The sequence below is a fragment of the Macaca nemestrina genome, chromosome 9 (assembly GCF_043159975.1).
Source record: "Macaca nemestrina isolate mMacNem1 chromosome 9, mMacNem.hap1, whole genome shotgun sequence".
Lineage (NCBI taxonomy): Eukaryota > Metazoa > Chordata > Mammalia > Primates > Cercopithecidae > Macaca > Macaca nemestrina.
Window position 1 is genome coordinate 126,844,708 of NC_092133.1, and position 14,923 is coordinate 126,859,630.

Genomic DNA, 14,923 nt, shown 5'->3' on the forward strand with positions numbered 1-14,923 from the left:
TAGAGCCCTTGAAGAATGATCAGGGCAAGAATTGACAGATGGTGCCTGGATCAGCATGTGCAAAGAAAGAGATAGAAATAAGCCTGATGTAATGAAGACAATGGGGTATGAGGCTTCATAGACCTCCTGGGCTAGATTCTTTAAAACTCTCAAAGCCAGCCAGACAAGTGTGAACTTAATGTAGTAAGGAAAAGGGAACCACTGTTGTTTTAGATAGTGGAGTGGGAAATGTCAAGGGAGGAGATTACAGTTGGAGAAATCATAGATCACAGTGATAGAGGCAACCCCAGGGGACTATTCTGGGTCGTGGATACTGAGAGCGGGGAATAGAGGTCTGCAGAGCCAAGACAACTGACGATCAAAGGGGAGTAACATTCTGATAAATCCTCAGCAAAGACACTCAAGGGCTATGTGGCCAGTGCTGTGATAAATCCTGGCCCAGAAAATATTAGACCAATTGCCACATTCTCTCTTCCTAATAATTTCTTCAAAGTTATAACTTTGAAATACAGACTCATGATTACCTGAGTTTTCCAGTTTGAAAATGATTTTAGGAGTCTTTTTTGTTATTGAACAAGCAACTTTTGTTGAACAAAAAATTTTATTGAACAAAAAAATGTTGTTCAATTTAAAATTTTTATTATTGTATGTCCTTGATGCCACGTGGTGAAATAATTCACAACAATCTGGAAGTATGATGTTGGGCAATGGAAGTGATTTATGAGTTGTGGTCAGCAAAGATTCTAGGGCAGGTTCACAGGGCTGAGCTGTGAATCACACTGGTTCTAATCTCAGGCGCAGACCTTTCTCTCCATAGGTGATGAAATTGCTTTCACAGTGTCGCTTCCTGCTAGGCTGTGGTAGACATAACGTCACACAGAGAGAAATGGTAAAGTACCCATCCATCCGCCTCCAAAGTAACCTCAAGAATGTGATGTCAGATAAAGAAATCCTGCTTGGTTTTGGTAAAAATTTAAGTAAAAGAGAAGCTTTTAAAAACAACCAGCTCTGTTTAAGTTAAGAGATATTTCCCTAAATGCTGACTGTTCTTTCTCTCACATTTATATATGCTATATCCCATCCTGCGTATGATGGCTTTTTCAGCCTATTTGTATTTTGGGCTTTTGACTTTGTGATAGTCTTAAAATATTTTTAAGCATGGAGACTGGAAATGAGTTCCATCTTAGTGTGGAACCAAAGCACAGGTTTCTGCATTGTGATACTGAGTCTGATTTTTATTTATGACAAATTTTCACATCTTTTCTGCAAAGAAATTCTTAATGGACGATGCTGATTTCTAAGAAATCTGTTCTAAATAACTCCTTGTTGTAAAGTTGGGATAATGACCAAGAAAATCCTGCAGTTCTTTTGGCCTTGACTTCAGAGCTTCTCCAGCAAGGTCCCAATGATCAGAGGCAGCATTAAAGCTATGCATATGCAGACCTTTCAGAATGAGTGGAAAAGCTCACTCCTGACATTTCTACCTCCTTGACGACAGCAGTAAATACACATCCACACAGTTGACCTTCATCTCATGTTGGCTCTGAGTCTCTTCACCAGCAAGGGCCTCTCAGGAGTCTCGCCTCCCCATTCCCATGTCGCCACTGTTTGAAAAAGTGGGAGTTCTATTTCTATTGCCACTCTTTGAAACCGTTATAAAAAGAAAAAAAATAACCCTCAAACCACCATGACCTTCCCAAATCATAGATTGCACAATTTGTAATCACAGTCCTTGAGATCTGGGCCAAAGGAAGGGCTTTCTCGAAACTTCTGTTTGTGTTCTCGTTCCCTGGCAACAATATCCCAGATAGAGGAATGCATGTACTTTGCAGGGGATTCCACAGTTTTTCGTGTGACACAAAAACTGAAACCACACTTTTTTTTTTTTCAGTTTCAAATATCATAGCAACCAAAAATGAAGTGTAAAACTGAGTTCTAAGCCAACTCAGAACAAATGTGACGTTCAGTGTAGAACCTGAATTTTTGTCCCCAGAGGTTTCTCTTTTTGACTATTGACTTAAATGTTGCCATATTTGTCTCAAACATTACATATCCAAGGGCTTGTTTTGTGTGAATGCACTGTGTACTCAGAGAAACAGAGGAAGCAATGCCAGCAGCATTGTCTCACAAACAGAACAAATCTGGTGGAGGACAGTAACTACCACTTATAAGAGTTAGTAGAATTTGATAACCTGTAGATCAGTAATGACTATAATATACTTTGTCCCTGACTTTTTATCCTTCCAATTTCACAGGCTACTCACATAATAGACTATTTTGACCCTGTGTACCAAAATAACGAAATTGAAGGAATACAGGATAAATAATATAGATTTTACCACCTAAATGTAATCTTAAATTTATCTGAAGACATTATGATAAAAATAAACTATATTGCCATATAAAGAGTGAATGAAAATATGATTAAATGCTTAGTGCATTGGTTTAATTGACATCTCATTCACTATTACTGTTGTTGATGTTATCATTTTAAAACATGACTCTTAACATATGTAAATTAAAAATATGATCTCATGTCTCATCCCAATAATTCTCTGAAATGAGCATTATCATTCCCTTATTGTGGGTGAGAAAACTGAGGAAGGAACCTAAGAGAAGTTAAGTAATGTGTCCACACTCACGAATCCACCAAGCAATAGAATCAGAACACAAAACCCAGTATGTGGTGTCAAACTCAAAGGCCATGTGATAAATAGCACCACGGTGTCTGAAAGCAAATAATTTTTCCCCACAACTTTTTGTTGCAAAAAAAGATCAAATGATACCACAATGCAAAGAAGGTCAGAGCTTAGAGTAGGTAATTTTATAAATTCCTGTAATAATAAATATTTTTAAAGAGATATGTGCAGTTTTTCCCAAGTAAATGGTGATCTAGTTTCAAAGGCTTCCCACTAAATGATGCAATTCATTCTTTCTTCAGGTTCAAGTAGCAATAATATGTGGGTTGTAGTGGAGGGGTGCATTGCTTGGCAAAAGACAAGTTCCAAATAGCTAATGTTATTTGCAATCCTTAAACACAATTTCTGCTTTATTACTCATTTATAAAGTGCTGTTCTGGAGCTGCTATATGTTGATGATGGAATTGACCGATCTGGGAGAAACCACGGAGATCATCTAGTCAGTTACCAAGGTTTAGTTACACAAAGTCGCTTACAAGAGGGAGAAGTTATATTAAAGTGAAGAGTGAAAGGGTAGCTGCCCCCGGAACAGCTTGGCCGGGCTGGGGTGGACCATGGGACCGGGGTGGAGCATGTGAGGATTTGGGTAGTTTAGTCGTTTTGCTTTCCCTAAGCTAAGGACCCAGGCTGGCTGGATGCAGGATTTGCCCTGCAAGGGGCCTGCAGCACGGGATATTGTAATCACAGAAAACAACCTTGAGGTTCAGATTTGGACAGAGTTTAAAGGGTCACAGAACACCACTGCCCTGGACGTGGTGCTGCCCACATGTGTCCATTTCCCTGGGTGGAGTCCACTCCCTGCAGAAGGAAGGTTAGAGGTTGGGGGAGGTGAGGGAAGGAATCAGGGAGAGGCCTGCAATGTAGGGCCCTGGAGGCTCTTTTTCCTGTGAGAGCCCTGTGTACCAAAATAATGAAATTGAAGGAATGCAGGTTTGAATAAATATTTCTAAATAGAAGTATGACTGTTGAACTTGGAAACTGCCTACAGAGAACATGTTTTCTCTGTCTTTGTTTGAGGGATTTCATAAAGAAGATTTCAGTAGCCTTTGGCATGACGACTTATTTCAGGGGAGATTAGTACAGTTATCTTAGTCTCATTTCTTTCCTTGGATCTTTTTATACTAAACAGTGTTTAGAAGTCTTCAATCATTTCAAAAATATCTAAGGAGAGGGAAAAGAGATTGATCAAATGATTGATTTCTCCTGAAGAATTGTAAGCAAGGGATTTCCACTGGGAAACCATTTTTTAATTTGATTGAAATTAGTAGCTTAAAAGGAAACTGATAAGGTTAATCAGAGTGAAAAGATGACAAGATTGGCTAACTTCTCTGGGTTACGATGAAAGATAGTATCCTTTTATACAGGAAATTAAATTTATATTACACAGAAACTCCAAAATTATGGGTTTTTTGCATTTCTTTCTCTTTGATGATGTACTAAGGGGAAACACATCAGTATTTAGATCTAGGCCATCTTAGTCAGATGGCTATGACAGTCTTAACTTTGAATATTTATATGACATATTGAATAGGAATGTAAAGGTCATTTTACAGCAGTTAACAGCATTGATTTCTAAGCTTCTTGTATCTGTTTTCCAAGTCACTGACTTCATGCAATGACTTATTCTTTCATTCTTTTTTATTGTGTCTCTACCATTGAAACCTGACGTTCTACTTTATATCCACTGCTGTATATAAATTAGTCGAATAAAATGGATTATCACAAAATATGGGGCAGGGATGAAGTCTTTGTGGAACATGAAACTTTCTAAACCTTTATTGACTCTCAAATGCTAACAATTGTTATGACTTAACTCCCTGGTTCTCGGGTTTACCTATTTCTTCCTGATGTGATACCTGGCCTTGTATTTGCTGCTAGTTTTCTCAACAGTAGACCTTTTCTATTTTCATGAAAATTTTATCCTTGACCAACCATCTTCTAAATCTCAAGATGACAAATAGGAAGTAATAATTAAAAGATAAATACAGAAAGTTTACAAATGCACACTCTTTGAATACCACAGAAATAGTTGTTACCATTTTGTACCTACCTGGGAATTTGGCCACCTCATTTATCAGGAAAAGAATGAGGATATATTAGCTTCCTAGGGCTGCTGTAAATAAGTACCACAAACTGGATGGCATGGGACAATAGAAATTTATTCTTTTTATTCTGGAGGCTGGAAGTCCAAAGTCAAGGTGTTGGCAGGGTCATCCCTCTGAAGGCTCTAGGGAAGACCCTTCCTTGCTTCTTCTAGCTTCTGTTGATTGATGGCTATCTTTGGCTTTCTAAGACTTGTAGATGTATAATTCCAATTTCTGTATCTATGCACACATGACCTTCTTCCTTCTTGGTGTCTGGGACCAAATTTCCCTCTTCGAATTAGGAAACCAAGAATATTGGATTCCAGTTCCACCCCAATCCGGTATGACCTCATTTTAACTTGATTACATCTGCGAAGACTCTTCCCTCCAAAAAGGCCACAGTCACAGATTCCTGGTGGGCATAAGTCTGGGGGCACAGCGTTCAACCCAGGGGCAACTCTCTCCTCTCCTGGAGTCACCATGTTTTGTCCTCTTCTTCCTTTTTTCTGTCTTCTTTCTTCCTTCTTTTTTCTCAGGGAAATTTTATGTTCCTTGGCCTTTATATTACTTGATTTTCTTCTGTGATTTCATCTCGTGATCACTCCAGTTTGTGTCTCCATCCTCACAGAATACATGCTATCTGACCAAATCCCTCAGAAAATTCATCTGCACATGCTTCATGTCCTTATGAATTTGAGGAGCTCCACCCTTGGCCTTGTGTTCAGAGAGGACTAGTGACCCCAGTAGGACAGATGCCTATCACTTGGCCACACACCTGTGAAATGTTGAGGAATTAACTGGTAACATCAAACCAGGAATTACTGACTTTTTGTGGTTCTCATTACATGTCAGTCACTTTTGAACAACTTTGGCCATTTTAAGGAGCCCACCACCATGCCCAGCTAAGTTTTTATATTTTTAACAGAGACAGGGTTTCACCATGTTTGCCAGGATGGTCTCGATCTCCAGACCTTGTGATCTGCCTGCCTCGGCCTCCCAAAGTCCTGGGATTATAGGCATGAGCCACCATGCCCAGCCCACAAGCTGCCTTTTTACACAATGAGGGCAAACTGGCCTCGCCAATGAGGCACATCTCAAGGTCTTGTGGAACAGAAAGAGTTTTTATTTTTAAGTTATAGAAAAAAGCTAGTAAAATATAAACTGACCATTTTAGTGGAGCATGTGAACATCGTCACTAATTATGTTTAAAATTTAATTATCTTTTACCGTGCCTTGGCTTTTTGGCTTCATTTTAACAGCAACTGTTGATTTCTCAGGCATTTCCTTTAGGAATGAAAGGATAAGGGTGGGAGGGTGTTGGTGTTGGGTCACTTCTCTCTTCCTTTTCTCCCATCCTCGTTGGGCTTTAGCCATGTCAGTTTCAAGATGTCATTCCTCCTGATGCCATCAGTTTATGGCATATAGTTTCAGGAAAATGCCAGGTGCAAAGCGGTGACTGCATTTGAGCACTCACAGGGCAATACAGCATTTACTTTTTAAACTTTGTGCCTCGGATTCCATTTAGCTGTTTCATTGCTGGTTTGCTTTTATTAAAGCTCTTTTTAAAAACACACCGATATGAGCTTAAAGATAGTACCTACATAGAAGGTTATTATTAAATGTTTCAGTACTGAAATTTTATAACTCATGGTTTGTTTTGGACAAAAACCAAAACAATATTAGCAAAGTTCTTTTATGAAAGTATTTTAAGTTATCTACACAAGTAAGCAGGTTTAGCAACAGCTTGTAACTCTTGGTTGTTATGAGTTCAGCAGATCAATGTGCTTCCTACAGATAAAGCAAGCACTTCCTTTCAGCTGATGACTGAGAGTTTGGAGGAAAATCAAGTCAAACAGATGATCAGTCACTAGTACTAAAACTTTTATAAAGATTAACTCTTTAAAACTGAAAAACATAGGCTTCTCTTCAGGGCATTATTTTATTCCAGTTCAGCTGATGTCTAATGATGTATTCTGTTAGATTTTGCCTCAAAGTCAATTAAAAGAGTTTTGCTTTGTTTACGTTTTCCAGGTTGCTATGGTGATTGTCTTCGGTGGAGGGACAGGACAGTAATGAGGGCAGTGTTCAACATTGTTAGTTCCATGCCTTTGAGCCGAAGTTCTCGGCAAGGCATAGGGGAGAGAGAACAAGAAGTGGAGGTCAGGATGGGGGTGGGTTGGTGTCAGAATAGGGTTTTGCACCCACATCTGCCATTCAGTAAGTGATATGAGCATGTTCCACAGCTTTCTTGAACCTCACTTTGCTCACCTCTACAGTGGGCCTGACATTATCATTGTTACCTGCCTCATGTTGTCATGATTAATTTCAAATAAAATAATGCATTTCAAATAAAAATAATTCAAATAAAATGAAAGCACTTGAGAACTGAACTACCATACAAATATGGATTGTCTTTTAAAAAATTTCTATGCACTTTAATGAACAACCAATTTCTTACCTCTTCTTGAGCTATTCATGGTAGCTTTTTAGCTAGTAATTCTTCTAGCTCCAAGTCTTTGTCTCAAATCTGGGGATAAAGTCTTGTGAAGATACAAAACACGGCCAGGTGTGGTGGCTCATACCTGTAATCCCAGCACTTTGGGAGGGAAAGGTGGATCACTTGAGCCCAGGAGTTCAAGACCAGCCTGGGCAATATAGCAAGACCCTGTTTCAAAATAAAAGAGTAAAAAAAATGTAAAGATAGAATACATAGCATGTATGAAAGGATTATGATATGTACAACATTTAGCTAAAAACTTTGGATTGTTCCATTTATTCTATGTAACAACCCTATGAAGTAACTATTCATACTGCTGTAGAGGAAAGAAAGGTTAGATTACTTATCGAGGAACTATCACAGCCAGTTTAGGAACCCATTTATCTGAACCACAGCCCATGCTTCCTCTGTTACACTATAATGTTTCCAAAAGTTTTGCAATCTAACATGCCAATTAAGCAGTTCTAAAATCATGTCTACTCCATGAATACTTTCTCTTACCAAAGTGACAAAGAGCCACTGTGTCTATTTCTCTCAAAACTCTTTATCCCTCATGTCACTGTTCCCTTCTTGGTGGGTATTTTCATCTTTTTTATTTTTGAGATGGAGTCTTGCTCTGTCGCCCAGGCTAGAGTGCAGTGGTGCAATCTCGGCTCACTGCAACCTCCACCTCCTGGGTTCAAGCAATTCTCCTGCTTCAGTCTCCCGAATAGTTGAGATTATAGATGCACACCACGACACCCAGCTAATTTTTGCATTTTTAATAGGGACAGAGTTCCACCATGTTGGACAGTCTAGTTTTGAACTCCTGACCTCAGGTATTCTGCCCACCTTGGTCTCCCAAAGTACTAGGATTACAGGCGTGAACCACCACGCCTGGCTGGTATTTTCATCTTTTAAATTTTCTTCTTTATGTAGACCTTGAAAGGCTTTTCTAAATCATTGTCATCTATTTTAGATTACGAATGACCAGTTTTAAAAACTTCTCTATTTCTTTTACATTTTATTGTTCATTCAACCAGACAGGTAACCGGATGATGACAAGGATGTTGGTGGTCTAAACATCCCTGCCTGTGTTATTTCCTGATGGGTATTGGTTGATATAACTTCTTTCATTTCCAGACTTGTGTATTCTCCATCTCTTTTTCCCATCCCTGTTTGTGATCCCTTTGTCATGCATCTAGAGTCGCAAATATGACTGGTAATGGCATGATGAGATATTTATTCTTATTTGTAACTTACCAGTGATTAACATGTAAAGGATAGACTAGAATTCAGATTGTTTTCTTCAAATAAAACTTACTGAAATTACTCTTGGTTAACTGAAAGAAAAGCAAAAAGAGTTTAATAACTTGCAAGAAGACATATGGGTAATAGCACTTTTTATGTCTATAAATGTCCTTTTTTCAAGAGATATTAAATACACTTGGCTTCTATAGCACTGCTTATATTATGGGCTGATGCTCAATAAACACTTATGAGTGAATGAATGAATAAATACATGGAATTGGGAAGCTATTTTATCTCTTTCAAATTTTAGAAATACAAAGAGAGTTAAGTTTCTACCATAATTACCAGAATTAACTTTACCTCCTAGTACTTTATAATTTTGATTAAAAATTACACTAATCTATCCTATTTTGCATTTGCTGTGAATTTTTAAATCAAATGTTACCTTTTGATATGTTAAACCTCAGAGGTAGTGAGAGCACGAAGGAGAAAAAGAAAACTTCAGATATTTCAAGCCCTAACAGTTTCTTTCTCTCTTTCTCATAACCATACAATATTTTTCCTGACAGAGTATCACTTATAAAATTGAAATTTCTCCACTGGGCGTGGTGGCTCACACCTGTAATTCCAGTACTTTGGGAGGACAAGGCGGGTGGATCACCCAAGGTCAGGAGTTCAAGACCAGTCTGGCCAACATGGTGAAACTGCATCTCTACTTTTTTAAAAAAAAAAAAAAAAAAAAAGGAAAAGAAAAAGAAATTTTTCTTTAAAAAACATACACACATGTGCTATTAACAAGAAATACTTAAAAATAAAATTTTGCTCTGTTTATTAAGCAAACCTTATTGTTTGCTTTAAATCCTAGGAAAAAAGACATTGTGGGTCCATATAACTGTACTGTAATTTTTTAAAAACATTACTGAATGCCACAAATCTGTATTACCATTCCAGTTTACAGTGACTAATTTAAGGATATTAGTATCCTGTTATTTGCAAAGGAATTCACAAGGAAACCTAAAACAATTGGAAAAGACAATGGAAAAATGTTACACAGAGTTTTAGGTGAATCAACTGTGGCAAAAAAAAATTGAATCAGATTGGCCGATGAACTAATGCTAAGTAAAAATGCAGAAATGAGCTATCTAAGCTTTCGTTTCCTTCTTATCTTTTATATCATGTGGCCATAAAGTTATTTTCCTCTAGATTTTTTCCATTGGATAATTTATTTGATACCACTGATAGAAAGAACCATCTGAACTGAAAATGCAAGCTGAGAAAAAAATTTGAGTAACAGGCTTGGCTTACCTATAATGCATTTTAGTAAAAGGTGGTATATCTTAACATGAGTTACATGAGCCACTGTGTTGTGCCACTCCAGGAGCATCGTGTTACAGAATGTCCTGTGAGCAGTGCTCCCTGGATTTGGGCAGTGGTACAGGAGATATGGACAATCTGTGATGATTTTGGCTTCAGGAATATTTGCCATGTGTTGTTGTAGTCGGACAAATATTTTCTCATCTTTTATGGTACTTGTGTTTTTTTTAAGATTCACCATAGTCTATAAACAATGTCAGCACATCTAATTTTAAACAGCTTTTTCATAGCCTTTAGAAATAAAAGCGAGAACTTTATAGGAAACAGGAAAGATATTGCTCTGTGCAATACATTTAAAGTCTGAAAATGCAGAGGTTTTCAAGTGCAAGGAGACTGAGAAGTCAAGAAGATAGTAGTGCTTTGAGCTAGAGTCAGATTTCTCTGCCGAATCAATATTCTTAGAATTCTCAGTGCTTCTTGATGCAGTGGGGAATTCTGTATGGAGGTTTTCTTTTTTAACTCCTTAACTTTTAAAAGCTTTTCTTCTAACTCACTGTATAGGAGGAATTTGCATAGAGTGGATACTAAACAAGATCTCAGACTTGGTGTCTTACTTTAGAAGCCATGGTAGTTTAATGTCATTCATGTGCAAAATGCACATTTACTCATAATGGAGTGAGGAGGCGCTGTTGTTTTTTTTTATTTTATTTTATTTTTTTAATTATTATACGTTAAGTTCTAGGGTACGTGTGCACAACGTGCAGGTTTGTTACATATGTATGCATGTGCCATGTTGGTGTGCTGCACCCATTAACTCGTCATTTTACATTAGGTATTCCCCCTAATGCTATCCCTCCCCCCTCCCCCACCCCATGACAGGCCCTGGTGTGTGATGTTCCCCTTCCTGTGTCCAAGTGTTCTCATTGTTCAATTCCCACCTATGAGTGAGAACCTGCAGTGTTTGGTTTTCTGTTCTTGCGATAGTTTGCTCAGAATGATGGTTTCCAGCTTCATCCATGTCCCTACAAAGGACAGGGACTCATCCTTTTTTATGGCTGCATAGTATTCCATGGTGTATATGTGCCACATTTTCTTAATCCAGTCTATCATTGATGGACATTTGGGTTGGTTCCAAGTCTTTGCTATTGTGAATAGTGCCACAATAAACATACATGTGCATGTGTCTTTATAGTAGCATGATTTATAATCCCAGTAATGGAATGGCTGGGTCAAATGATATTTCTAGTTCTAGATCCTTGAGGAATCACCACACTGTCTTCCACAATGGTTGAACTAGTTTACACTTCTACCAACAGTGTTAAGAGTGTTCCTATTTCTCCACATCTTCTCCAGCACCTGTTGTTTCCTGACTTTTTAATGATTGCACATGAAAAGCTTTGAAGAATAAGAGCAGGCAATTGGAAGAATTTACCAACCAATAAAGAATATTCCAAAAAAAAAGAATGAAAGAAAAAGAGGCCCAGAAATGTTAACAAGAGCAAAAAACATTTTGTTATTCACCAAAAATTGCTGTTGGAAAACAAGATAATCTCTTTTCTAATTTTGTCTCTCACAAGCCTTCCTTAAATTTTACCTCTTCTGCAAAGTTTTCTCTTCCTCTCTGTACTGAAATCTCGGTCTGAATTCCTGCAAACAATGTGAGAGCCTGTGTGGTATAGTAATGAAGTACTAAGATACAACCAGATCACCTCAGTTAGTGTCCTAATATCATTTAACCTTGGAAAATCCACGCCACCTCTGTTTGCACTGATTTGCTCATTTAAGAAATGGATCCTAACAGTACCTGCCTCATGTGGTCCTTATGAGTATTGAAACGGGAAATACATGGAGAACTCATATGAGCACTCAATGAAAGGCGGCATTATTCTATTGTGTGCCGCAGGCTACGGCATTTGATTATTTGTTGTCATGGTCTGCCTGAATGGCTTTCTAAGGCATGACATATCAACATTCTTAAACATATGCTGTTGTCTTTTTCCTTGGTTGGATTTTTCTATATCCATTGTATTTTTTTTTTTTTTAATGTCAGTTTCCTGAGTTAGGACCTATATCATTTACTTGTTTATTTCCTACAGCCTTTGGTACAAAGCTAAGGATTTTTAGCACCTAAAATTCTAGTTCTTAGATCTGCACGGGACTGCGGAATAATGTATTAGCTACAAGGATACTGAAGACCCAGGGACCTGAAGTTCACGACCATGGCTCACACAGCCCATTGTACTTCCTACTATGTTATGTAATTCTTGCCTCATTATAATAAAGAAAATCTAAAATTAGAGTGACTTTTTTAAAAAAAAAGTACAAAGGTTTGATATGGTAAGAAAAAGGATTGAGCATTATTGTACTAAATTATATATAATCAGTGTTTTATTTTTGGATGTATAAAGTTAATAAGTTGTAGCCATGATTTTTTTCTCATTGTTTTATAACTGCATAATTATAACTTTATTGTAACTTAATGGTTTTCTCCTAAATTAGGCATTGTATATTTTTGATGAACTTTCGGTGAGTTGAATTTGTGAATTATCTTCCACGGGCTGCTGCCCACTTTGAAATGACCGAGCCTTGCTGTTTTAACAGGTTGTGGTGGAGAGCTGTCTGGGGCCACAGGCTCCTTCAGCAGCCCCGGGTACCCCAACACGTATCCACCCAACAAGGAGTGTATCTGGTACATTAGGACGGCCCCCGGGAGTAGCATTCAGCTCACCATCCATGACTTCGATGTGGAGTATCATTCAAGATGCAACTTTGATGTCTTGGAGGTAGGAAGTGAGATGGTTTTTTCAGTACATCCCAAAGTTTGGGGTAGAACAGGAAATCACTCTGCCAAGATTGCGAATTCTTTCCAGTGGTCAGCAGTGTTCTATTCTTAGACATTTTAATGAGCATCAGCCCTTCGGTGATCATTTGGTAGACATGGGATTAATATGTGGTTCGGGTTTCCCTGAAGCAATGCCTGAAGGCCTTGGCTGCAGCTGAGTTAGGTGATGCCGGGAAGCAGGAGCCCAGGACGAGTGAGTGAAGGAAAGGGGGAGGGGGAACCAAGAGAGGGAGCCCCTGGGGGCAACTTGGACTCTCTGTGCTGGGACGCTCTGAAGGACCATACTGGAGACACTCATCCCCCAACTCTGGTTCCCATTAGTAAGGACTGTGCTTGGGATGGCTCACACCTCACCCTTGCAGTCTGAGAAAGCTCCCCCAGAAAAAGCATTCGCGTGGCGGAGCATAGAGACTGGCCCTGCCAACAAGCACAGCGATGGCCTGCCAGAGCTGCCGCTGCTCTTCAAGGGGCACCAGGGCCATCTGCCTCAGAGGGCTTTTGCAAAAAAAATGGCCACCTAGGTAGCGTGAGGCATTTGAAGATGAAAATTTTCCCAGCTCTACTGCAAAGGGTGTGTCTCGGATCATTAAAATAGTCTTTGAGAATCTTGAGCCCAAAAGTTTATTATAATCAATTTTTAATTGCAGGAATCTAGTCATTAGAATATGCGTGTGTGTGTATATATATATATTTTTAAATATATAGTTTTAAAATATTTTGTTATAGTTTATAAAATTCTATAAATATTTGTTATAATTATATAACATACTATATAATTACATTATTTATATAATCTTATATAATTTTATAACATATATAGATGTCCCAGATATATGTAATATTATGTAGTATATTATATACTTACATTATAAATTATAGTTAATAATTACAATAATTAACATTTATTATTATAATAAATTATACTGTTATATATTTTAATGTAAGTATACCATATACTACATAATTATGTCATATGTTATATATAGTTACATATATGTAACACGTTTATTATGTATACTTTGAACTTTGACCTGTCTGCAAACTTTAATGTCTTCCAAATACACACAAAAATCCTGTCACCTCAGCTCTAGGGACTGCTGTAGCACAGCATGACAAGGATTCTATATCCAGTAGAACCTAAATTCCATGAGGCTAGATATTTGTTTGCTTTGTTTTACTGCTATATTCCCAGCTCCACAGAGTACCTGGCAAATAGTAAACACTCAATAGAAATTTGTGGAATGAATGAAAGCATCAAAGTCTCTGATTGGCACACCATCATAATGCATATTTAGGGTACTTTACAAAGGAATTTTTGCCTCCATGTTCTCATTTAAACATGAAATCATTCCATGAGGTAAGAGGGGAAGTTTATTCCCATTTTACAGTGGTCAAAACTAAGTCTCAAAAAGATTAATGGGTTTTTCCATGACCACATGGAAGGGGAGTGGAAGAGCTGATAACTGAAGCCAGTCACTGCTCAACACTCCAGTAAACCCTGAGACCATAGATGGGTGCAGGGTGCAAGGGGTTGATATGAGTAATATGGACGTTACAGGAAACTTTAACAAAAACTTTAATTATAAAACAAGTTCTTACCTTGAAAAGAAATGAAGTCACCCCCTCAGTGAGAATCACTAGGAATTACTTTTAGCAATTCATCACTAAATCATTCAATCACTACTTTCAGTAATTCATTACTTTCAGTAATTTAGTAAAGTCATCCTTCTCGGTGAGAGTCACTAGGAATTACTTTTAGTAGCTCTAAAAGACTTACCAGTTTTATCTCTGATTTCATTTACTGTAGCTCTACGGACAATTTGCTATTGTCTGATGATAGAGCTACAGTAAATGAAATCGGATAGAACTAGAAAGTCTTCACGGAAGGACTGCTGCCGAGTCATGACTCCATCTCAGAGGAGAAACAAGGTGCCTCCTGAAATTCACACTCACAGCACAAAGTAGTACTGGCATCCACGTGCAGAATGTTCAGATGGCCTTGCTCGCCAGCAAGGATATTGCTTGGTTGCACTAAACCCCTTATCACTTACAAAGGGCTGGTGGTGGATCTTCCACAGCTATGTGCCCTGTTCCAAACCTTTTATTTTCATACTCCAAAGTGCATGTGATTGTTGCCCACTTGGCAAAATATAAATGGGCCAGTTGTGTTTCGTGTGTCACGCCCATCGTGGGAGAAAGTAGAGACAGGGGCTGTTCCCTGAAATCAGGCCTGGGGCCTGAGGGACGAAATCAGGGA

At 38.2% G+C, this 14,923-nt stretch overlaps 1 protein-coding gene across 1 annotated transcript in view; it reads left to right on the forward strand.

Moving 5' to 3' along the window:
• Window positions 1-14,923, forward strand: part of LOC105488215 (cubilin) — a 313,890-nt gene that overhangs the window by 131,205 nt on the left and 167,762 nt on the right. The window contains exon 29 of the mRNA XM_024794869.2: window positions 12,426-12,607. Coding sequence (XP_024650637.2) covers window positions 12,426-12,607 — 182 coding nt within the window. The remainder of the gene's footprint in view (window positions 1-12,425; window positions 12,608-14,923) is intronic.